Consider the following 23,201-nt stretch of genomic DNA (forward strand, 5'->3'; position numbering starts at 1 on the left):
ACCCACATCCAAATTTTAGGGAAATAATTTGAATACTATACGTTGATATCTTATTATGTTAAGATAAAATAGGATTAGATTGCAGACAATAATGTCATATTAAAATATGTTATATAAGCCTTTTTTTTTTATATTGTGAATCAAATATTTTTCCAATTGGCCAAGAACTACGTCTAATTTCAAGTTGAATTATTAAACTTCAATCTCTTCTTACCAAAATGCAAGAAGATAAAAAAGATCCTTCTTCAACAACCTGAGTTGACCTTGACTATTAAAAATTAAATATAAACCAAAAACAATTGATTGACAAGGGTTCAGTTAAATGCCATGTAATATCAACTTCAAACATATACTTTAAATTTGTAAATTTTGCATGATCAGCCCTACACTTCTTCATTAATTTAATTCAATTTGATGAATTTCTCGAAATCTTCTAACCTTTTAGAAAATTTTGTGGATATGGATTAAGTACCAAAACGAGTCTAGCTTAGCAGTAATCGATACTTCCTATCTCCAATCAAGAGTTTATGGGTTCAAAACCCCTTCTCACATCTTGTACAAAAATAATGTTTCAAAAAAGAAAAAAAAAAGAAATTTGTGAAATTGTTAACGGAAACATCAATATCAATGGATATTTCTCAAATATCATAAAAGTTAAAAAATGTATAAAATATATTTAAATTAATAAATAAACATTTCATCTTTTTTAAATAAGTTTAAATTATTTTTATTTTTATATCTTTTCAATTTATTTTATTTATTATTATTATTATTATTATTTATTTTTTTAAATGTTGATTCACTTCTTGAATCATGTACCTATACAAGTATCATTTCAACTAAAATTTAAAACCTTAGCTACATATATCTGTGGATGAGATATTATAGCGACTGGCAATTATGTTTGTTACTTTTTTTTTAATATAGAAATTATATTTGTTACTTTTAAATTCATAATAACAGTTTTTTTTATCCCTCATCCATCCCACGATGGTAAAAGTAATGACATTTACCTAGAATAACTTGATTGATAAATTAGAATTCTTTTCCCCTCTCTTTTGGTGATTATTTTTTTACTTTGGAACATGAAATGTGTGTTAGAAAAAGTACTTGTGTTGGTAAATGTGAAAGAAACATTATTGGTGATAACAACAATTTTGATGTTTTTAATGGAATCAGATTTTATATTTAAATGAGATATAATTAAAAGAATCTAAAATACCTTCGAACAAAAAATCTAAATATATATTCAGCAATTATTGACTACCTACTATATTTGTGTATTCAAGTATTTATCTAAATAATTGACACGTACATAATTAGTTAAAATAAACCAAAAATGTGCTTGAGTTAGATTTTACGATGAAAAAAAAAAAAGAAAAAGAGTTTATTACAAAGTTCAAAAATCAAAATAAAAGGTTTGAAAGCTTATCAACTAAATAAAATAAACATCAAAGTTTTAGACCTAAAAAAAGGTTGTGTAAAGAAATAAGAAGCTTACTGTGCATATTTTCTAATTAAAAAAAAAAACTATTTTAGAGACTTGTCAGTTAAAATTCTTCTGTATAATTAGAAAATGTAAAACATATAAATTAGGTTATAGTAAAAAGGGGAAATTGATAATTACATGTGAATTAACTTGGAAGTGACTAAAGAAAATAATAAAATTTATTTCCATTTTCCGCTGTTTTTATTTAAAAGATTTCCCTTTCAAACAAAAATGTTTATATGGAAAATGCTATTTTATCTATTTAGTCCCTACTAAGTACTATTTAACTTAGACTTTTAGTTTGGTCTCAAAACTTAAAAATTTGAATTTATTTCGTATAGTTTGGCCTAATAAACTTGTTTTTTTCTTAGCTTAATTTTATTCTTCATAGTTTTCAATGTTTCAATTTCATGTTTGAAATTTGGTTGCATAAATTGTTTTTACTTTTTAGACCATTTTCCTCCACCCAACACATCTATTTCTTTTTTTCCTTTTTTTTTTTTTTAATGAATCAAAGACTCAATTTTCTTATAAATTTTATCCAATCACAAATCTAATACAGTCAATTAACAAACTCAGCTTAAAAAAAAGAGAAAAAAAAAACTGAAATCACGTAGTATGCAAAATAAAAATGACTTGTACTGTAATGATATAGCCATAAGGATGATTTGTGAGGAATTTTGCGATAAATGGCCAAAATTGAAAGGAACGATATTAAAACTAATTTCAAATAATTTAATCTATTTTTTATCTGTTAAAATGGAAACATTATTTTGGTTAAAAAATACTTTTGGTCATATTAAAATAACAATAACTTTTGCTCGTAACCATTTAGTTGCTATACTTTAAAATTTGTAACAATTTGGTTCTCCAATTATAGCATGTAGCAATTTAGTCCCAGCAATTATAAATTTGTAATAATTTAGTCTCTATCATAAAGAATTTTGTTAAATTTCTTATATATTTATATAGATAAATCGATGAAGGACTAAATACTTTTACAAATTACAAATACTAAATCGTTATACGATAAAAATCGATACTTAGTTTTGACAAAAAAAATTTATAATAGAGACTAAATTGTTAAAAAAATTTAAATTATAAGGACTAAATTGTTATATACTAAAGTTTAGAGATTAAATTGTTACCAATTTAAAATTACAGACTAAATTGTTAAAAATTAAAATTTATAGACTAAATCGGGACCAAATTCTTTTTAACACCAATTATTTAAAAACATTAGGTAGAAAAAAAAGGCGCTACCCACTGGAGTGACACGTGGGAGGGGAGGAGAGACGCACGTGGAAGTGGAAAAAGGAATGGCGAGTAACGGCCGCAGCCCCCGCTTTTCGCGGGCTAAACATTTCTTTTTGGCGCCAAAACGAGAGGGTTTCGCCAGTAAACTCCAAAAACCTAATTTCCAAAAAAATAAATGAATTTTGTATTTCCCGCCAAAACTCCCGGGCAGCTCGGGCAGAATCAAAGAGTAGGCCAGAACCGCGTAAAATTCAAATTTTAAAATAATAAATAATAATATTATTAAAAGTCAGTCGTCCAGATAGGCCCAAAAAAAGCCCAAAAGGATGAAAAGCGGATGATTGAATGATGTGTCTGTTGTTCTAAAAGACACACCACACTCTACAGAGAGAGAGGGCAGTTTTTTTTTTTTTTTTTTTTTAAATTTTATGGAAAATTTTGCAAAAGTCTGAATCTAAAATTTACAAATGGTAACCATTAAACCATTAAATATTACTGTACCAAAAAAAAACCTTTAAAAATTACAAAGGGTAAAAGTTGGTTTTCTTTTTTTTTTCCCCTACATACAACAATATGTAGAGGTGGGAGTTCGAGTACACGATCTTTTAATCGGTATTACAAGTCTATCTTACAAAATTACAAAAATCACCTCCAAACTAAATTTTGACAAAATTTACAATATTTAAGAGTGTAATCTTTTTAACTCAACAATACATGGAGATAATAATTCAAATATACGCATATTGGGCAGATAATATACCCCTTAATTTAAAAGTGTAAGACTTAGTTTGGAGGTGATTTTTGTAATTTTGTAAAATTTTTATTACACCAAAAATCAGAATCTTCTCTTGTATGTCTTTGGATTCCTTTGGGTGCCCATGTGTGTATGTCTACCAAACCAAACCTCCTCTCTCTCTCCTCTCTCTCTCTCTCTCTCACATTGGATTCCCTTTTTTGACCCCAACAAACAGAAAATATGTATTAAACTAGTGACAATTAATACACACCCAAATCCCAACTTCCTTACAATAATTTCTCCTTTGATAAATTATATGCTCAGTTATAATTCAGCTCTCTCCTTTTTATTATTATTTATTGTATAATATTTTTCATTTATATAGCTTTTGATTTTACTTCCTTTTTGCAGTAGTATTTCTATCTAAATTTATTCAGAATATAGCATAATAATGGTGGAGGTACAAATTTGAATATTCATCAAGATTATTAAGTTTTGCTCAGGTTTGCGTTTATTGTTCATAAATATATTTTCGATGTGTGTTAAATTACGTATTTTTGAATACTTTATTGGATATAGAAAGAAAGTTTTATGACAAAGACCAAAGAGTATTTTACTAAAAATTAAGGATTAAAAAATAGAATGACTTAAATTAGTATAAAAATTTATCAATCAAAATAATGATTTAAATTACCGATATTTTTATATTATTACCACTTATAGTTAACCATATGATCATATGACCACTTAATTTACCTTTTATTTAGTACTAGTAAAAATAGAAAGATTTGTACTTGGAGTGAAAGTTTCATATCTATTATAGAACCTCTCTCATATTTTATTTCAAAACCAATCCATTATATTTATCTCTTATACCTTCAAATTTTTATGTCATTTTAATAGAATTATGGTAATAGAGTTTAATTATAATAATTTCGTAAATAGAATGTGTGGTAATATGATTGTTTGGATATAGTTTTTATTATTTGTTGTATTATTAATGTGCATGTGGAAAAGTCATGTTAGGAGGGAAGGGGATTGCTTTGATTCCTCCAACATAAGTACTAGCTTGCCATATATATATATATAGACCCAACTTTTGAATTTTGTTTTCTAGATGTTTAAGATTTTCTTTAAAAAGGAAAACAAAAATATAGGGTTAAATGATCCAAAGTTTTAGATATAAAACAGTGGTCAAATCTAGAAATATTAATTATTATTATTACTATTATTACTATTTTATAACAACCTAAATAAAATAGTATTTAAAAATATGTTTATATTTTTCAAAATTTTGGATTCTTTCAAATCACACTGGATACTAAGTACTTGAATTGAATTTGTGTAGTTGATATTTTTTTTTTTATAGTTCAACAAATAAATTCAATCCTTCAACCTTTTAGTTGAGAATACATGTTTTACCAATTGGCTTATATGTTCAAGTTGACAATATGTATTCAAATTCCCTTATGAATTGTAAGAACAGTCTTATTAAGCTCAAATATATGTGATGACCTAAGGTCCTTAGAATTTGTTACGGGACAAAATCAATATAGACACATGGATCACTCCTGCAAGGCCATATGGGCTCGAGCTAGCTCAACCCACCAAAGCCAAGGAGAAAAAGCCCATGTTGTGCAGCGAGCAAGAGTCAAATCTATACCTTTTTTGGACAAAATTCTCCTAGCGAGATATTAACTAACATTATGTGGACGGACGATTCTGTTGTCAGGATATCCCCATTACCGATGAAAGACCCTCCCATTGATGAGTACGAACTATGACTACCTAAACTCATGCCTCGAAATCCTCTCTATATAAGGTACACAACATCTTGCACTAAATTTCTAGCTCGCCATTTATGCTCTTCCAACTTAAGTTTCAAAATGCATTGATCCAACACACCACATCAATACTAGGTTTCGACATGCATGAACTACTTCAAGTGATTGTGCACTGGTCCCCAAAGCTCCTCGACGAAACCTACCTACAACATCACACCTCAATCAAAATTCAGCATCAACAAAAATAAACAAAAATTAAAACTTATATACGACACCAACATTCCACACATAATACATATTCTTAACCTCACATTACACAAATAAAACACTGTTTTAAGATAGTTACCTCTGTAGGGGACAACCGGAGGGTACATAGGAATTAACAAGCACGTGGGACCACATTTGGCACATGTATTTCTCTCACCAAAAAAAGAAAGAAGAAAAAAATAGAAATAGAAATAGAAATAGAAATAGAAGAGTGAGATTGTGTCCAAGTGAAATGTACCATACGGGTTGAAATGAGTGAGAAGTAATGATTTCGTAGAGTCCCCATCACACATCACCATTGTATTATTTTTGTCACATTGTGTATTTTTTTTCTTATGGATCCTATTTATTATATTCACCGACAAATTAATTATATTAATACCATCTCTTTAATGTTCTGTTATATAATTTCCTTTATAAATGTCTCAAGGACTTTGTGGAAAAATATATATTTTTGATTAATTATCTCAAATTCGCCCTAGGCAAGGAGTTTGTGGACATGATTGGCCAATTAATCAAGTCAATATGGTGAAAACTTTGCAAAGTTTATACTTTAAAAACATTTTTTAGAACATGAAAATTGTCCAACACAAAATGTGGGAGTTTCCTAGGAGGGAACTGGTGGAACTGTTCTGTCATTTATTATTTACTATTTATTATTGTACTGAAATCAAACATTAGGTTATAAATTGGGTTTTTTGTTTACTTTTTTTTAGGCCTAAGCACCCAAAGCGCTTTCATTTATTGTGTTGGATCTAAACAAGTAAATACTCATCATATTTGAAAAATATCTTCCATGATATCCATATATAACTTTCATAAATATAAAATCAACTTTGAAAAAGCTTCTTTTCGAGTTGTTATTTGAATATTTCAAAAAAAAAAAAAAGTTGTTATTTGAAAATATAATTGAGAATATTTTGCTACAAGAAGGGTTTCTAATTAAATCTTTGCTAATTTTGTGCATGTTAAAAGGTTTATTATTGGATTGTTTGATAACTTGCATATTTGAAAAGAATGATTGAAAATGTCAATCTAGGATGAAGTGACTCTAATAACAACTCAGCTGATGGTTTATTAATTGCAGAGATATTTTATTTTTACCGAATATTATTTTTCCGTCGAGCAAGGTTACCTCTGCCGATTATTTTTTAACTGTTGGCAAAGTTAAAAAATGTGCCGGGAAACCTAAAAATTCTTGTAGTAATTATTCATCGGTTCTTAACATTAATTTTTTAATTGAGAATTGTGATGTGAAAGTTGACTATTTTGGTGTGATATATACTAGAGACCTCTCATATAAGTTTTGTGAAATGATATAACTAAATTTTAGACTCTAATTAAATTGAATCATTAATATTATTATATTAAACTTTTACATTTAAAAATACATAGCTTAAAATGAAATAAATATGAGTTTTTATAGACTAGACCTTTTTTAAACATTTAAAAAAGACTAAATCGGTACCTACCCAACTTTTTTTTTTCTCTCTTTTTTAGAATTTGGTATTTTGAACCCTCAACGATATCAATTTTTTTTTTGTTTGTATATATTTTTAATGATTGTGGTTGTTGGCACCCCACATTGAGAAATAATTGTTTGAAAATCTTATTCCTTTACAATATTAATCAGATTTTGTTAAAAAAGAAAAAAAGATCCATACTTGGAACATCAAATTCACATGTCAATTTTTAGAAGCCACCACTATTAATTCTATATTGACATGATTGGATGTTTGAAAGAGGTATTTATAATTTAACACATTAGCTAAAGAGTTAATGGAAGGAAATATGATATTATATTGGGTTAATTATTATTGTACCCTAAGTTTAGATTTAACTAATCAATGAAGTTTAAATAAACCAAATTGGGGTTTGAAAAATATTAAACCCACATAGAGAATAGAACAGTTTGGAGTTTTCTTGGCAAAAATTGGGTCTGTTTCCTACTAGGAAACACATGCAAATTTCAAAATAAAAATAAAAATGAAAAAAATAAAATAAAATAAAATAAAGTATTTCTGAGCCAAAGAAATCCAAGCCACACCCAGCTCAGTGAAAACTGATGCTTTATCCAATCCCTCCAAACTTCAAAGCTTATCATACCACTTTCTGACAAATTTTTTACTATTATTATCTTTTTCAGATTATATTTTACCATTCCTTTTTTTTTTGCGGTCAAATTTCATTATTTTGAATTAAGAACAAAGAAGGGATTAGAAAATATTCTCTATCTTCAAATCTACTGAATTAAAGAATGTAATCATAGGGAAAAAAAATTTGTACTTTGGAAAATTTATCATCTTGAAAATTTGTATAAACTTCGCCAATTGTGATCTATTTGAAGCAAAGATAAACATACCTAAGAATCTTATCCGATTAGGCCTAGAAAGTAAAGAAAAATATAAAATAAAAAAAAATGAAGAATTTGATGTAATAATTCTTTCCAAATCCAAACAGAGGTTGTCTGTCTTCAAGTATTTGAATGAGAACCATGACTTTTTTGAATTTTTTCTGTATAATTTGAATTTGAAGTCTACCAAACAATTCCTCCAACCCCACATTGGATTCTAATCTATTTCACCCAATATGCGTCTGTCTTTTTATAATCAAAGCCTACCAAAACCATAGGCCTCCAAAATTAGGTGGGTCAGATCAAAGCCCTCCTAAGGAAAAAAAAAAAATATTAAATCTTTATATTTTGTCGCCGTCAATCATTTTTCCATCCATGCACATTCTTTCATTCATCAACTCGATTTTCTTCCGCCATTAATATCCTTTCAAAAGCTTTCAAAACTTGGGTTTGTTCTGCTTTCGATTTTGGTGAAAAAAATTTGTTATCTGGGGGGTCTGTTTGTTTCGTGAGAAAATACCAGAGGAAAGTAAAAGAATTGTAAATTGAACAGAGGCTAAACTAGAATTAATACGCATTTCCATAATAAATATCAAATCCTTTGTACATCGTCATCATCAGCTTACTCTAACAACTACCAAGAACAGGGGAAAAAAATTAAACAAGCGAATAAAATTAAAAAAGAGAAAAAAAACACAGCGAAAGCCCTAATTTCTCAGCTCTTACAAACTAAATTCGGGTTCTAAACTCGGAGCTTGAAGACAGATTCTAAATCTGGAGGATTAAAGAACTCCCTGACATGATTAGAGCTCGATTTTAGAGATCTGCGCTTCCTCGGCGCCGGCGGGCAACTCAGTTTCTCCGGTATTCTCGCTTCCTTCGCCGTCGGCGTTGTCGAACACGACTTCTCGCCGTCGTCGCCGTCGCCGTCGCCGTGTTTCGCCCTCGATTTCGTCTTTATCGGCTTCAACGACGCTCTCGGCGGCAACCCGGCGATTACCCATTTTTTCCCCTCCGATTCGTCGATTTGGGACTTCTTCGAGAACCCCATTTGAAATCCAAACATAGAAGAACAAATTCCCACAAAAGGGGTAAAAAGTGGAGCGAAAAAAAAAAACAGAGGAATCGAATTGAAGCGGCGGCGGAAGAAAAGGAGAGGGTTTATTCGGAGAATCGGAAGAAGAAAGAAACAGAGAGAGAAAGAGGAGGGAAGGAGAAAGAAACTCAAAAGGAGACTTTGAAATAAAATTGAAGAAGAAAAGAGGATTTTGTGGAAAAATAAATAAGAAAGTGAAGGCGAAGACAAAGCGGGATTTTTAATTATTTATTATTATGACAAATTAATTGTTTATTTTCGGGTAGCGTAAGCTCCAGCCAAAAGACGGTCCAAGAAATTAAAAATTTGTCAAAGATTTTTCGGAAAGGAGGCTGCCCGGTTTTTTACGGGCAGGCGTAGCCGAGGGAGGCTGGCTTTTGGCGCCAAAAATTGGGAGTTTTGTCCACCAACGGCTCTTTTTCCCGCCTAAATTATTTCGTTGTCGTATTTACCGTTTTGCCCCTTATCATTTTTCTGGGATAGAGGAGTGGGAGCTCTCTGCCTGTCAGGGCTTTTTACCAGTGGATAGAAAACCGCAGCTTTCAGTTGCAGCCCGACGCAAAAATGGGCCTGGGCCTACTTCATTTCTAATGGGCTTGAAATATCTGTGGCTCATAATTCCTCGAGAACATTATTTTGGGAAGGACAAAATTTTGACAGAGAAAAAAAAAATTTATATTTTAAAAAAGAAAAACGCCTATCAAAATTTTAGTGAAAATTTCAATACACACCTACCATGTGTTAAGATTTGTTGTTAAACAACGAGCTTTGAAAAAGTTAGCTATTGATGACGAATTTTTTAAACATAAATTTAATGACCAAAATAAAATAAATACAACATTCAAAAATTGAAATAGAAATAATAGAAAAAAATTTTGAGAAAAGAAAAAGGTGTGGGGTCCACATGGGCGGCTGGGCCGAGTACGCGAGGACAGGAGAGGGACCATGTGAAAGCCGCCCCCCATAAATCCGACGTCATCAGACATCAGCATCAACAGCATGCCACGTGGGCCAATGATACTGTAATCCCATCTCCTCCACCTGATCACTCGATCAAAGTAAATATCTAAAATCCAACGGCTGTTGTTTCACGAGGGCCCACCAAAACTCACGCCTACTGTAGAATAGGGGAGGACCTCGCAGAAAAATTTTGGCATTGCAAATTGCCATTGTACCATCTAAATTGTCGTTTATGTTCACCCATTTGTCCACATGATCTGTTTTGGATTCAAATTCTATTTTTTGTTGGTACATTTAATTAGTTTATAAAATTTTAAATGTTGCGCTTTATTTAGCGAAATTTTGAAGAATTTTGTAGTTGATGAAATCTGGCAGCTATACTATTCTGATGAACTTTAACTATTTGGGCTACAGTGTATTACTTTTGGTAAAATTAACGGCTTCAAATAATAGAAGAGAGAGAGATTGGGAAGTTTGGGCGAACATTTATTGAATTTTTTTTTTCAAATTAAAAAACTTGGGGAAACAATTATTCCAATTTATAAATAAATTTTGGTCGGTGGGGAGGGCCCCATCGCTGATGCTGCGCGGGAACAGTACAGAGACACCGATCGTCTGTTGACGTGATTGATTTGATTGGGTTCTGTTTACGTTCAAAATCAAATCGCAAACTTTGATTTATACATTGTATGTACGGCAATGGGTAATTATTATTTGCTTTGTTACGTGGATTTTTTCTTTTCGAATTATGTTATTAAATTTTAGACTTACCACATATTATTAGTTTGTGTAGTAATCAATCATGTCTTTACTCGAAAATAATAATAATAATACCTATCAATCCTACCTTGGCAATTGGAAACTAAATTCTAAAAAACAAATAGATGCGATACTTAAAATTTAGGAAATAAATTTATAACTGCTAAAATTTATTTTACTGCATAAAATTAATAATATATTATTAACATGTTGCAAATATTATTTTCTTTCAAACATACCAGAGGTTTTATTTTTTTTTACATTACATTCGAGTTTAATTTGAAATTTAACTATTAATTTTTTTTACCATATTTCTAATATATATAGTATACTATTTTGGCAGGTAAAGAGTACGGGGATGGACAAATATGGGTTATAATTTACAAATGGCCTAATAATGGAAAAGGTATGGGCCGGGCCGACTAAGATTTAGGCTCTCCGATGTCTTTTATCAAATTAAAGGTGGGTTTGATATAGGAAGACATGTTCATAATAAACTTGTTATTTAAATATATAATCAATTAGAAAAAGGGAAAAAATGTTGATGGATGAGATAGAGAAGTACAAGGCAAGTATGTATCACATGCATGAAATAAAGATAGTATGAGAAATAGTCTCTGATTTTTTTTTTTCTACTATTAATGAACTAACGAACTAACAAAAGAATTACGCCCACCGTGGGATTTGAACCCACGACCACAAAGTTAAGAGCCTTGCGCTCTACCAACTGAGCTAGACGGATAATTTAAATATGCATTTTAAAATGAATTATTACACAAATCTTAAGAAAATATATTAATGATTAAATAGTAAAATTTATGCATATTTCCATGTTTTTACCTCATCCGAACAAAACCCATCGCTGTTTATAAACATTCAAAGAAAGAAGTTGGTAAAAAGAAAATATTTTGTGTTGAGAAAGAACGAAGAGGGTTAATTATAAGTGATTGAAATAATATGTTATATACACATAGGATAGGACTTAGAAGGTACTTTTTTTTCTTTTAATAATCTTAGAAGGTATTATTACCGATATTAATTGAGACTAGTTTGTAATTAAACTATGGTTTACTAGAGTTAATTGTACATTATATTAGTTAGTTTAACTTAGGTAATTATATGTTCAAAAGCTTTTTCTAAACCCAAGACGTAGTTTTGACGATCCTTTGAAAACTACTTTCAAGTAATTAAAATCCTAAATCCTAAAAGTATAAGCTAAATATATAAGTTATATTTTTTTAGTTCTCTAAAATTGAAACAATTATTTTATTGATAAACCCACCAAAATTACACAAAGAAAATCATTTAAGAAAACATTAAATGAAAACAAAATCTTATGGTTAAATTATGGGATACCCACATCATCCAAAAGAGGGAGAGGTGGAAAAAAAAACCTACTAGCTAGGCTAGACATCATTGTTAATCAACAGTGAAGATAAAAACAAAAGCAAAATATAGTTTTTCCAAATGACATCTTTGGGGAGATTTGATAGCCATATATATTCATAAAACAAAAAGACTTAAAAAAAAGGGAACCGAAATTGCAGTTAGGTTGTAAAGATCTTTTATCTATTTCAATATATGTCACCAGTTTTTAATTTTTCTTAAAAAATAGCACAAATTTTCATTTATATCAGCGACAATATATTAGATACTTGTATCAGTAGTATATGAGATATTCATGTCAGTAATATATCAGGTGTATATCATATACCTATTTCAAGTATATCAGACACACATATCAGTAGTATACCATATGCATATCACATCCATATATATTACAGATATATATCATTTGGGTAAAATTGTCATTTTAAAATTGGACGTCTATTTAAAAAAAAAGTGTTATGTTTGAAAAAACTAAATATAGTTGCTGTTTTTCCAATTTTACTGTAACTGTCCCTAAAAATATAATATAACTCCAGGGGTAGCATGGTTGGTAAGAATTTGAGATTTTTTTGACATACTGACTCTCAGAGAATTCAAATTCGAATTTCCCAATGAACTTAATACCAAAAAGTCATTGATGTCTCTAAAGTCCGAATCTTGAGGCAGATACAGGTACTCATGAATATATTGTATAAGAGAACAAAGCTCGACTGTGAATATATTGTATAATTAAAAGAAGTATATATATAGACACACACATCCATGGAATGTGTTGGTAGTGAGAATAAATAATTAATGCGGAGTTCTTAGAACAGTGTTTGGACATAATTTCAAACGACAGTGTCATTGTCACCTTTTGGTTGTCTGTTAGGCTTTGCAATATTAAAAATTCTGTTTGCCTCTCTTTTTTCTCTCATCTTCCATACCTTTTGCCTTAGGTTTTTGCAGGCCCCCCTAATTCCCTTCTCCCATCCTCTCTTCTTTAATTTCTCTGCTTAGGGTTTCTTCCTTTTCAAATTTAATAATTAATTAATTCTTCCATCCTCTCCTCTCCTCTAATTCTTTTTTTTATATATATATGCTTCTTCTTCCCTTTTCCCTTTTGGAGCCTCCTTGAAGAAGTAATTAAAGATCTCAAAAGGTAACCCTAATTTTGATTTTTATGCTTGTTTCATGATATGTTACCTCTTAAATTTTCGTTAATTTTTCCCTTCCGAATGTTCGATGAGGAATAAGGTCTTTAATCTTCATTGATGGTTGTCGTTTTGGAAAATTACACCCTATAGTTTAAAAAATGTCACAATTAGTACCATGTTAACTTTGAATTACGCTATTTTTATAAAATTTCAAACTTGGTACCCATACATGTTTATTTCCCCACAAATATGTGAGAATTGACTTCTTGTTATAAAATTTGAATGAATTTGTTTACCTATATAATTAATTAGCTGGTGATCATCAATTGGGCTGTCTATGATCAATTTGTTTACTTAGATGTGCATGTTTTAGTACAAAGGAAGGTGAAATTTTTATGTTTCTCATGCAGAAATATTAATTGTGTGCGCGCTTTGTGCAAGAGAAATGCAAATTCACACATAATTAAATGTGTCTCTATGTTTTTTTGCAATTGTATCACATGATTCAAGTTAATAGTTTAAATTTTTAAGTGAGAGTAATAATTTAATGAGTTTATTATTATTATTATTATTATTATTATTATTATTAGAAGTAATAATTTTATTATGAGTTTAAGGAGGGGAAGTAGTTCATTTGTATAAGAACTTTGTTTAATATGACTGTTACCTGAGAGAAATTAAGAAATATTTTTTAACTAATAGTTATGAACATATGAGAGTGGTGGTCAATATTACTGTAGTGGCCATATTGAATAATTTTTCTATATGAAAAGGTTGATATTAATTTCAAATGAAGAGAGTGGGATTGTAATTAATTAACCAAACTACCCTTTTATGATGGGTCATGAGAATCCTAAAAAAGATTATATAATTGAAATAGACTATATAACATAATAAAACTAAAATAAGGCAAAAAAAGAAAAAAAAAAGAAAAAATGCACTCATTCCACCCAGACACAAGTTAGAAAAACTTGTGAAATTACAAAACTTATTTTATTTTTATTTTTATTTTTATTATCTTTTTTCTCCTTCCTTTTTTTTTCTAAATTACAAAAAAATTTAGTTGTGGATATGTAACTAAGCCGACTCAAATTTCAATAAAAACCTAATTTAATTTTTACAAAAACTTCCCCCAGCCACATGCAGCATCTAGCTAGCAAAATTATTCCCAAAAATATTATAAAAAAAGACATTATTATGAGAATATACTGAGTGCTGAGTTATTACTGGTCAGGCGCACCCAATCTTCAGTTGATAGATTTTGTTAACAATTAGGAGAGAAATAAAGAGAGATAAACATCTTATTATTATAATTCATACTAAACTCAAATATTTAAGAACTCATTTGATAAAGTTTTCCAAATATTCTTACAGATCGTTTTCTAACATAGAATAACTGAATTTGGAAAATCTAATGTATATAATAGATTTTTCATTGTTGTATTTTTTATTTTGGGTTTGGGTTGATAGATCAGGGAAATGGCTTGTTCAAGTTCAAGCTACTCGAACTCGCCATGTGCGGCATGCAAGTTCTTGAGAAGAAAATGTTTAGCAGAATGCATATTCGCGCCCTACTTCCCACCCGAGGAGCCGACCAAATTCACCAACGTCCACAAGATATTCGGAGCGAGCAATGTGAGCAAGATCCTCAACGAGGTCCAGCCCCACCAGCGGGAGGACGCTGTAAACTCTCTTGCCTACGAGGCTGAGGCCCGCATGAAAGACCCCGTCTACGGCTGCGTCGGTGCCATCTCCGTCCTCCAGCGTCACGTCCTTCGTCTTCAGAAGGAACTCGACGCCACCAATACTGATTTGGTTCGATACTCCACCGCCACCGCCACCGCCACCGCCCGCCCCGCAAGAAGGCCGCCTCGCCATCATTCTGGTGTGTATTTTACTTCAAATGATCATGATCATCCTTATAAAGATCAGGAAAGGGAGTAGTTGATATCTTTTAGTGCCATATTGTGATTTGTAAGTGAGAGATAGACACCCTTTTCTTTGTCCATAACATGTACTTTCTTCTAAGATATTCTTCTCTGTGTTAGTCTATCACTTTTGTTATTTGGATGGCCATGATTTAACTTAAGTTAGTGGGTTAATGATTCATAAATTTTATTGATTGTAGATTCCTTAACACGTACACTTCCCTCACCTTTCAGAATTTTGAAATTGGCACAAGACCCGATAAATGATAGTTAGTATTAAATATGGAGGAAATGAACGTTAGTTCAGTGTGATTTAAATTTTGAACCCAACATTGAACCTGTGACACCAAAAACTTTGCCTAATTTATTATATATTTATATGGATTGGGTAGTGCGTAGGCAAAGAACATGTAGTCTCACTCAAATTTTCAAAAGCTTTGATGGCTAATGTTTGGTTGTATTATTATCAAATTGTCATGCCTTAGCTTTTTAGCCACTGCTTTCGGTGTGTCTCTTTCTATCCATGACTTTGTTTCATTTTCAAACATCATCTCTCTTTTAGTACACATATATAGTTTTTTCATGGCGTGCATAAACAAACTATGTGTACTAAAAGTAAGTTATGAAAAGAACATTCAATAAGTTGAAATATAAATTCAAAATTGAAAAGTAAAAGGAGTAAAAAACATAAATGAATATATAAAGTAAGCTTAAAAAATTTGCTAACCTTTAGAGACTACTACTCATATTTTATATGGTCTAATAATAAGAAAAAATACAGTTTAATAGTCTAAAATTTGAAAAAATAATTCATGTTAATGGCTACAGTTATTCGAAGCTCGAGAAATAATCCAATTTAGTTTCTTATGATTCTAGATTATGAAACTCAAAAACTTAACCATGTAGGTTAAAATATACTTACTTTTAAATATCATAAAATGAATTCAACTTTAGACTAATTTTAATTTAACTTTCCAAAAAGAGAAAAATGACGTTACTTATGAATTGAACCCGTGACCATTGACTCGAACTGTGTTAAATGTATGTATTACTTGACTTATTAGAAAGGAACTTAAGATCCAGGGTTAAAAAGAGAATATTAGAAAGGAAAAAGGGAGAAGATGTGTGTTTCTTTTCGGGAATGACGTAAAGGTGAGGGCCTAATCTAAACCCTAATTATATTCATATAAGGGTTCATAAGGTTGTACAAAGTAGGGGTGTGTGGGGCTTCCACCACCGTCCAAAAAGTTCTCTCTTCACCCACTACCCACCGTGTGAAAAGCATTTAATCATTTCGTCGAAATTTAAATACTCTTATTTGTGAGCTTGAAATTAAATTTACACGAGACTCAACAAGTGGTTATCAATATTAATTGGATAGGAAATAACATTACAAGACCTTCTACTCTAATGCATTATACATATTAAATTATTACTTGACTTCAAAGTTCAAGCAAATGAGTTACGACAAATTTAATCATTTATCAACATTTTAACATGGTGCAATGGATTTCAAAAACACCCACCGACGTACCTCACTTTCCATCTCTAAGTAATCGATTACTTAATTGTTTTTCTAAGGACAACGAATTTGGGAGAAAATCATCCAAGTTTGGGAATGCCACATTAGGCAAGAATCAAACAATGTTCTCGTTGGAACTCCACAGATAGGGATATATGTGTCTTTTTGGGAATCTTTTCAAAATAGATAGCATTGTTTGGCCCATTCAAATCTCTTTGGGCCCAGCGTAGAGAATGGCCCAGTCTTGTAACTTTTCTAGTTTCTTTCAGAGACCACTCACCAGGGCTTTCTTTTCTTTTTCTTTTTCTTTTTCGTTTTTAAATGGTCTGTTTATTATCTTTTAATTTTCAACATCAACAAACAGTCAAACAAAAAAAAAACATATATAATTATATTTATTTCAAATAATTTTCATTTCAAGTAAATCATTTTTCGAATTACAAAACACATGATTTAAAATAATTTCTTACACTTTCTTTGAGGCCAAAATAGGATTTGCATTTGGATATCTATTTTAATTTCACTTCGTAACTTTTTTTTCAATTTTTACTCTTTAACGATTTTATAAAAATAATTACTCAGATATATATAATATTATTAATTATCTTTTATAAAATATAATATGAATAGCTATTAAACTAATTCTATATTTGAATATACATAATTACATATTTAAAAGTTATTGATATTTTCGTTATATTTTAAAAATAAAATTAATAATCTAATTTCTAACTAAAATCAATTCAATTTTTTTGGGAAGTCCAAACAAGAAACGCATCTGATTTCAAGAATGACAGCAAGGCACGAGATCACAAACGATTACCATCATACTCTACGTTGGTATATGGCATCACTACCACTTGTGTGTGAAGGGACGCCGAGGACTGCAACCTGGTAACCGTACCGCTGGTTGCAGATCTTCAAATGGAGGCGCCACCCATTGATTGTCGCGAACGTACGCTCCACCGTCAGGATCTCGTACAACTCGGCGCACTCCTGCTACTTCAACTGTTGTCTTTGCTGTCATCTGCGTCTATAAAAGGGAAAGACTTTCACCTTTACAAAGTAAGTGAAAAATTTGTCACTGAACCCCTAAGGTATCTATCCTATTATTTTACTCTGATTACTAACTTAAGCGTTGGAGTACATTAGACGGGACATCACATCAGTGTCGAGTTTTCTGGTTACAGGTTCATTTAATCCTTAGAGTGACCACTTGGACCTCTCCAAAATTTACCGTCACCAAATTCAAATATATATCTTTTAAATAATATGCCTAATTCTTTTAGCAATATACATCAATTTGAACTTGCTGTAAACATCTATTTTTACAAAGTCAGATATTCAAATCCCTAAACAGTATTAGTCCATAAATAACACAAAATTCAGTCAATAAGATATATAAAATCAAACAAAAAAAAACCAAAATTGAATAAAGAAAAAATACTCGACTTTAACACAAATTTTAAATAAGCAACAATAATAAAAACAAATTTTTATTTTTTACCCATGAATTTAGTAAGATATATTAATTTCCACACTATACTGTGATTTGACCAATGTTGTAATTTTTATTCTTATATTAAATTTTGTTATTTCATCCCTTTTTTTTTATTATTATTGTTATTATTTTTTGTAAATTAAGCTTTACATAATATTAAGTTTTGATTAGTGCAAAAAAAATACCCTGAAAATTACAGCTCCATCAAAACTTACAAATTTCAACCAAAAAATAAAAAATAAGCTGTATTGTCATTTTTGTCTAAATCCTTTTGATTCCAGACAAAAACATATTTTATATTAATAATTTATTAGACACACATGAGAAGATTTTTTTACTCATCTACAAACAAAAACTATAACTAAAAGATCAAAATTGCAACACTCCAAAAATTTAAGGAAATAAAAGTGAGCATAGTTCAATGATAATTGACATATATCTCCAATAAAAAGGTTATGAGTTTGATCCCTCCCCTCCATTTTGTATTAAGAAAAAATGTAGACGTTACAATACTTATTAAAGTTTGAGCTACACCTTCCAAACTCAAGATGCATTCTCAAACTTTAATTCATAATTGAAGTTACACATAAGTTAGGCTGAAATGAAATATAAAACCAAAGGCAGAAGAGAGGGAAATCCAAAATTTTGTTGGCGATTTATGATTTTTCATTATTTTCCTGTGCGTGTGTCTCAGTATCCAAACACACCTCTTGGTTTGAAACTTGTTGGTCATGCAAACCCTCATCTGACCACATCACTTGTCTACGTGTCATCCAAATTCCCACCTCCACTCCTCTATATATCTCTTCCATTTTCCTCTCTCTCTCCTCCAACACACACACACACACACACAGCACAACACAATTCTCTTCAATTCCATTTCCATTTCCAATGGGTGACCGTTCGCCGCCGCACCAGCTCCAGGCCCACTCCCAGCAGCGCCCCTACGGCCAGGACCCGGCCTCTTGGAAGCTCGCCGGCGGCCGCCTCCCGGACTTCCCCTACCAACAGCAGCAGCAGCAGCAAGGCCCCTCCGCCTCCAAGATCCTGGCCGTCGTCACCCTCGTCCCCGTCGGGGGTACGCTGCTCGGCCTCTCCGGCCTCACGCTGGCGGTCACGCTCTTCGGGCTGGCCGTGTCCACGCCGGTGTTCCTGCTGTTCAGCCCGGTGATAGTCCCGGCGGCGGTGGCAATATTCCTGGCGGTGATGGCGTTCCTTACGTCGGGAGTGTTCGGACTGACGGCTCTGTCATCGCTGTCGTGGGTGTACCGGTACATACGAAAGGCGACGGGGACGATGCCGGAGCAGATGGACATGGCGAAGAGGCGCATGCAGGACATGGCCGGGTACGTGGGGCAGAAGACAAAGGATGTGGGACAAGAGATTCAGAGCAGGGCTCAGGAAGGGAGGAGGACCGCCACTGAACAACATGAACGACGAACAACTTAAATATCTATCAACAACAATAAGAAGAAAGAAGATGAAGAAGCCCATGTTTTTTATCTTGTCTATGTTCTTGCTCTTAAATAAAACAGTTTAAATGTTGGATGTTTTCTCTCTGTTTTTTGTCTTGTTTTAAATACTGTGTTTGGTTCTCTAGTTCTTATGTTAAATGTATGTTCATCTTTTAATTAATTTCTGTATTTACTACTATTTTTATGAATAATTTTTCTGTCTCTGTGTCTCTATAATTTTTGTCTCTGTGTTTCTCTGTTCTTATCTATATTTCAATTTTTCGTTTTCATCTACCAACTATATAAACAACATAAACCTAAATAAATTTCTTCTCTTTCGTACCCATCTTCAATTTCTTTCAAACATAAATAAAAAAAATGTTTACTTTTGGATCATGAAATTTTATGAAGGAACAGAAACAAAAAAGAGAGATATTATCAAACGGGTCCAAAGAATCCTTCGTATCATTAAATTCAGTTTTGGAATGTACTGCCCAAAACTTCTAGAGAATCTTCCCACTCTCATTAATTCAGTTTACTCTTTGGTCCAGTGCTCAATAAAAGCATTTATATTACTGGAAAAATTTCAAGAAAAAAAATATCCCCAACTACACGGGAAGAAGATGGAGATTTGAATAATCTGTTCTTAAATTATACACTATTATAATTTTGGTCATTTTCTGCCTTGAAGCGGTCTCAGCACTTGTGATCAAAGGTAGAAGTTTGTGGGAAAATGCTTCAATAATAGCACTGCTGTGGCTTCTACCATTTGGAATAAAATAGAAGACTCTGATGACAAATGTACAGAATCGTCTGCAATCAAAGCAAAATGACAAGTGCTTCAAACTTCCTACCCAACTCTGTATTTTCTACAATCAAAATGACAAGTGTTACACCATTTTCATTGCAAAATCATTAATCAAACGTCAAAAAGTTTTACTCCATGTGAAAATTTTTAACTCTGCTCCAAATATCAAATACCACAATCTAACAGTAATAAGCTTCGAGTTTTTACCTTGTATTCTTCAAAATACCACTGTCTAATAGCAACGGAGGTTTCTGATATGCTTGTTCTCTTGCTTCTGAACCATGAACCATTTTCACCCTCAATCGTCAATGCCTAAATCTTCCGAAATCCATCTCTCAACTCACTCCACTAAATGATGCAAGAATCACCATTGAGTAAGCTGGATTGGAGATCGTCTCACTGAAAACTGAATGAGGTTACCTCGTAAATTCGTCCAGGTCCCCTGTGATACTGAATGAGGTTACCACGTAAATTCGTCCAAGTCCCCTATGATAATTGGCACGAAGCCATGGGTGGTCCTAGGGGAGATTGAAAGAGAAATCTGATCTCCACTCCCTAAAACCCTCACATATACATGCCGCATGAGTTTTTTTTTTGACAAATGACTTCACACTTGGAGCTTTGACATCGACTCAAGAATGGTGGATCGTTCTCGCTATAAGCCTTTCATTCAATACAAAAGACTTAAACTGCTTGAAGTCTATGTTTGCCGAACCTCGCAGATTTCCATAGTCCATGGATAACGTATCGGCACGTTAAGCTGTTTGGAACAAAACCCGCTTTTAACATCCGATCTTGCAGCTCCATCAACTTCGTTTCATTCCCAACATCATGGTAAAATTTAATCAGGGCATTGAAACTTTCAGTGTCAAAGAACTGAAATTCTTTGGCAAACGAGGCCAATAATGATTCTGCTTTATCAGCATTGCCTTCTTTGCAGTGTCCATTTATCAATGCTCTGCATATTATATGATCTGGAGGCAATCCAGATTCAACCATTTCTACCATCAAACCTTCACCATCTCCACTTCTATTGATTTCACACAGGCAGCAAATAAGAGACTTGTAAATATCAACTCCAGGCTCGAAATTTCTGTTTTCCATTTCAGATTTCATAAGTAATGCCTCAGATGCATGATTGCCTCTACAGAAAGATTCAATCAGCTTACCATAGATACCTGCATCAGGTTCGAAACCATCGTTAATAATTCTTTCTAGAAGACTCTTAGCTGCAAATGGACGATCTTCCTGGCACAACGAAATGATAAGATATTTGTATATGTCACAAGTAACAGCAACTCCAAGTTTCTGAAGTTCCACAACCAAATTCAAAGCTGAGATCAACCTACCCTCTCTTCCATATCCTTCCACCATAATCCTACAAGTGAAACTATCCGGGTAAAGGCCGATTCGAATCATATCGTGTAGCAATAATCTTGCCTCTGGTAGCCTTCCAACCTTGCAATATGCACTAATTAGCATATTATACGACACGACGTCTGGATCCAGTCCTCGATCGATCATCCGATGAAATATCTGATGGGCCTCTCTTACCCTCCCTATCTGACAAAGACCATTCATCAAGGAAGTATATGAAACAAGATCAGGCATCACACCCCTCCTATACATTATCCTATACAAGTGAAATGCATCTTCTAATCTTCCTCTTCTGCAATAGCTACCAATCAAAGTATTATAAGTCACGATATCGGGATCGAACCCCTCTTCTTCCATCTTCTCCAAGAACTCATTAACCTTATTCACATCCCCGTCTCTACACAAAACATAAGTCAAAATATTAAAAGTATACGCATTTGAGTGAACTCCAATCCTCCCCATCTCTTCATATAGCTCCCAACAGTGGCCATCACATTTCATCTTCGCCAGTCCATTTAGAATACAGTTACAAGCAATCACACTTGGGACAAAACCCAATCGTACCATCTTCTTAAAGCTCCAATAACTTTCTTGAATCATACCCACTTTCATATACGCCTTAATAAGCATCTCAAAGATTACAGGGTTCCAATTACAGTGCTCAGTGCACAACACCAAATTCTGGAAGACATCTTCCTCTGACAGTTCTATCAGTTCAGACAAAAATTTCATCGCCAAAGGAAGTTGTCGAGACCAAGCCAATATATGGATGATAAGGCAATAATTCTTAGAATTAGGTCTAAGATTCAAATCATATTTTACCCAATTGAAAAAAGCAAGAGCAGAGCCGAAATTAGATTGGCACCTCAGTAAAACCTTGGAGACTTCCCGATGGCCCAAGTGGGGAAGAAGCTCTTTAATTTCAGATTGAAGACGAGCCAACTCCGGATTGCCCGTTTTAAGATGCGAACAAACGATTTCGACTATGTTGAATGGGTTTTGATTTTGTGGGAGAAAATGGAAAAGAGGGTTTACGATTAATTGGGCTTGAGATTCAGGAATTGGCTGCAAAAATGTCGAGGATGAAGCAGAAGAGAAAGCTGATTTGGGGACGAACGCGAGGCAGAAGAAGGAAGGTGAGAGTTTGGCGAGGCTGGAAGTTGAAGTTCGATGCATCGGCTAAATATTTTGGTATTGAATTAACAAAGAAGAGCGCGATTAGAAATTCAACAACTCTGCGCTATTGAAGAATTTCGATTATAGAGAAAAAAAAAAACTGATAATATATCGTTCTCCTCTTCTCCCGTCGGAGCGGCCGCCGGCTGGTGTATGTCGTGTCGCGCCTATGGAAATTGGAAATTTCGGTAAAATTATAAGAAAAGAGA

General features: G+C 32.3%; 4 protein-coding genes and 1 non-coding gene across 7 annotated transcripts; 2 read left to right on the forward strand and 3 right to left on the reverse strand.

Annotated features, from left to right (window-relative positions):
• Nucleotides 1-8,443: 8,443 nt before the first annotated feature.
• Nucleotides 8,444-9,145, reverse strand: LOC148212077 (cyclin-dependent protein kinase inhibitor SMR6-like). The gene has a single exon (XM_088122517.1). The coding sequence runs from the start codon at nucleotides 8,950-8,952 to the stop codon at nucleotides 8,629-8,631; it is 324 nt and encodes a 107-aa protein (XP_087978643.1). The 5' UTR covers nucleotides 8,953-9,145; the 3' UTR covers nucleotides 8,444-8,628.
• Nucleotides 9,146-11,370: 2,225 nt separating this feature from the next.
• TRNAK-CUU (transfer RNA lysine (anticodon CUU)) lies at nucleotides 11,371-11,443 on the reverse strand. Its single transcript has one exon. It is a non-coding gene; the product is annotated as a tRNA-Lys (tRNA).
• A 1,551-nt stretch (nucleotides 11,444-12,994) lies between these two features.
• Nucleotides 12,995-15,290, forward strand: LOC111006519 (LOB domain-containing protein 25). The gene is made up of 2 exons (XM_022278507.2): nucleotides 12,995-13,231; nucleotides 14,697-15,290. Exon 2 carries the CDS (start codon nucleotides 14,706-14,708, stop codon nucleotides 15,168-15,170), a length of 465 nt encoding a protein of 154 aa, XP_022134199.1. The 5' UTR covers nucleotides 12,995-13,231; nucleotides 14,697-14,705; the 3' UTR covers nucleotides 15,171-15,290.
• A 3,707-nt stretch (nucleotides 15,291-18,997) lies between these two features.
• Nucleotides 18,998-19,853, forward strand: LOC148212078 (oleosin Cor a 12-like). The gene has a single exon (XM_088122515.1). It carries the CDS (start codon nucleotides 19,069-19,071, stop codon nucleotides 19,624-19,626), a length of 558 nt encoding a protein of 185 aa, XP_087978641.1. The 5' UTR covers nucleotides 18,998-19,068; the 3' UTR covers nucleotides 19,627-19,853.
• Nucleotides 19,854-20,064: 211 nt separating this feature from the next.
• Nucleotides 20,065-23,174, reverse strand: LOC111006668 (Pentatricopeptide repeat (PPR) superfamily protein). 3 transcript variants are annotated; one of them, XM_022278706.2, is made up of 2 exons: nucleotides 20,647-23,174; nucleotides 20,065-20,444 (listed from the first exon to the last, which is right to left on the reverse strand). In XM_022278706.2, the coding sequence occupies exon 1, from the start codon at nucleotides 22,990-22,992 to the stop codon at nucleotides 21,124-21,126; it is 1,869 nt and encodes a 622-aa protein (XP_022134398.1). In that variant the 5' UTR covers nucleotides 22,993-23,174; the 3' UTR covers nucleotides 20,065-20,444; nucleotides 20,647-21,123. The 3 variants fall into 3 exon arrangements, with proteins under 3 accessions (XP_022134398.1, XP_022134397.1, XP_022134396.1); XM_022278705.2 differs by having other exon boundaries at nucleotides 20,065-20,491; XM_022278704.2 differs by having other exon boundaries at nucleotides 20,065-20,500.
• Nucleotides 23,175-23,201: the final 27 nt, after the last annotated feature.

Source organism: Momordica charantia (genome assembly GCF_013281855.1).
Source record: "Momordica charantia cultivar OHB3-1 chromosome 4 unlocalized genomic scaffold, Mcharantia_2.0 BLBB01000004.1, whole genome shotgun sequence".
Classification (NCBI taxonomy): Eukaryota; Viridiplantae; Streptophyta; class Magnoliopsida; order Cucurbitales; family Cucurbitaceae; genus Momordica; species Momordica charantia.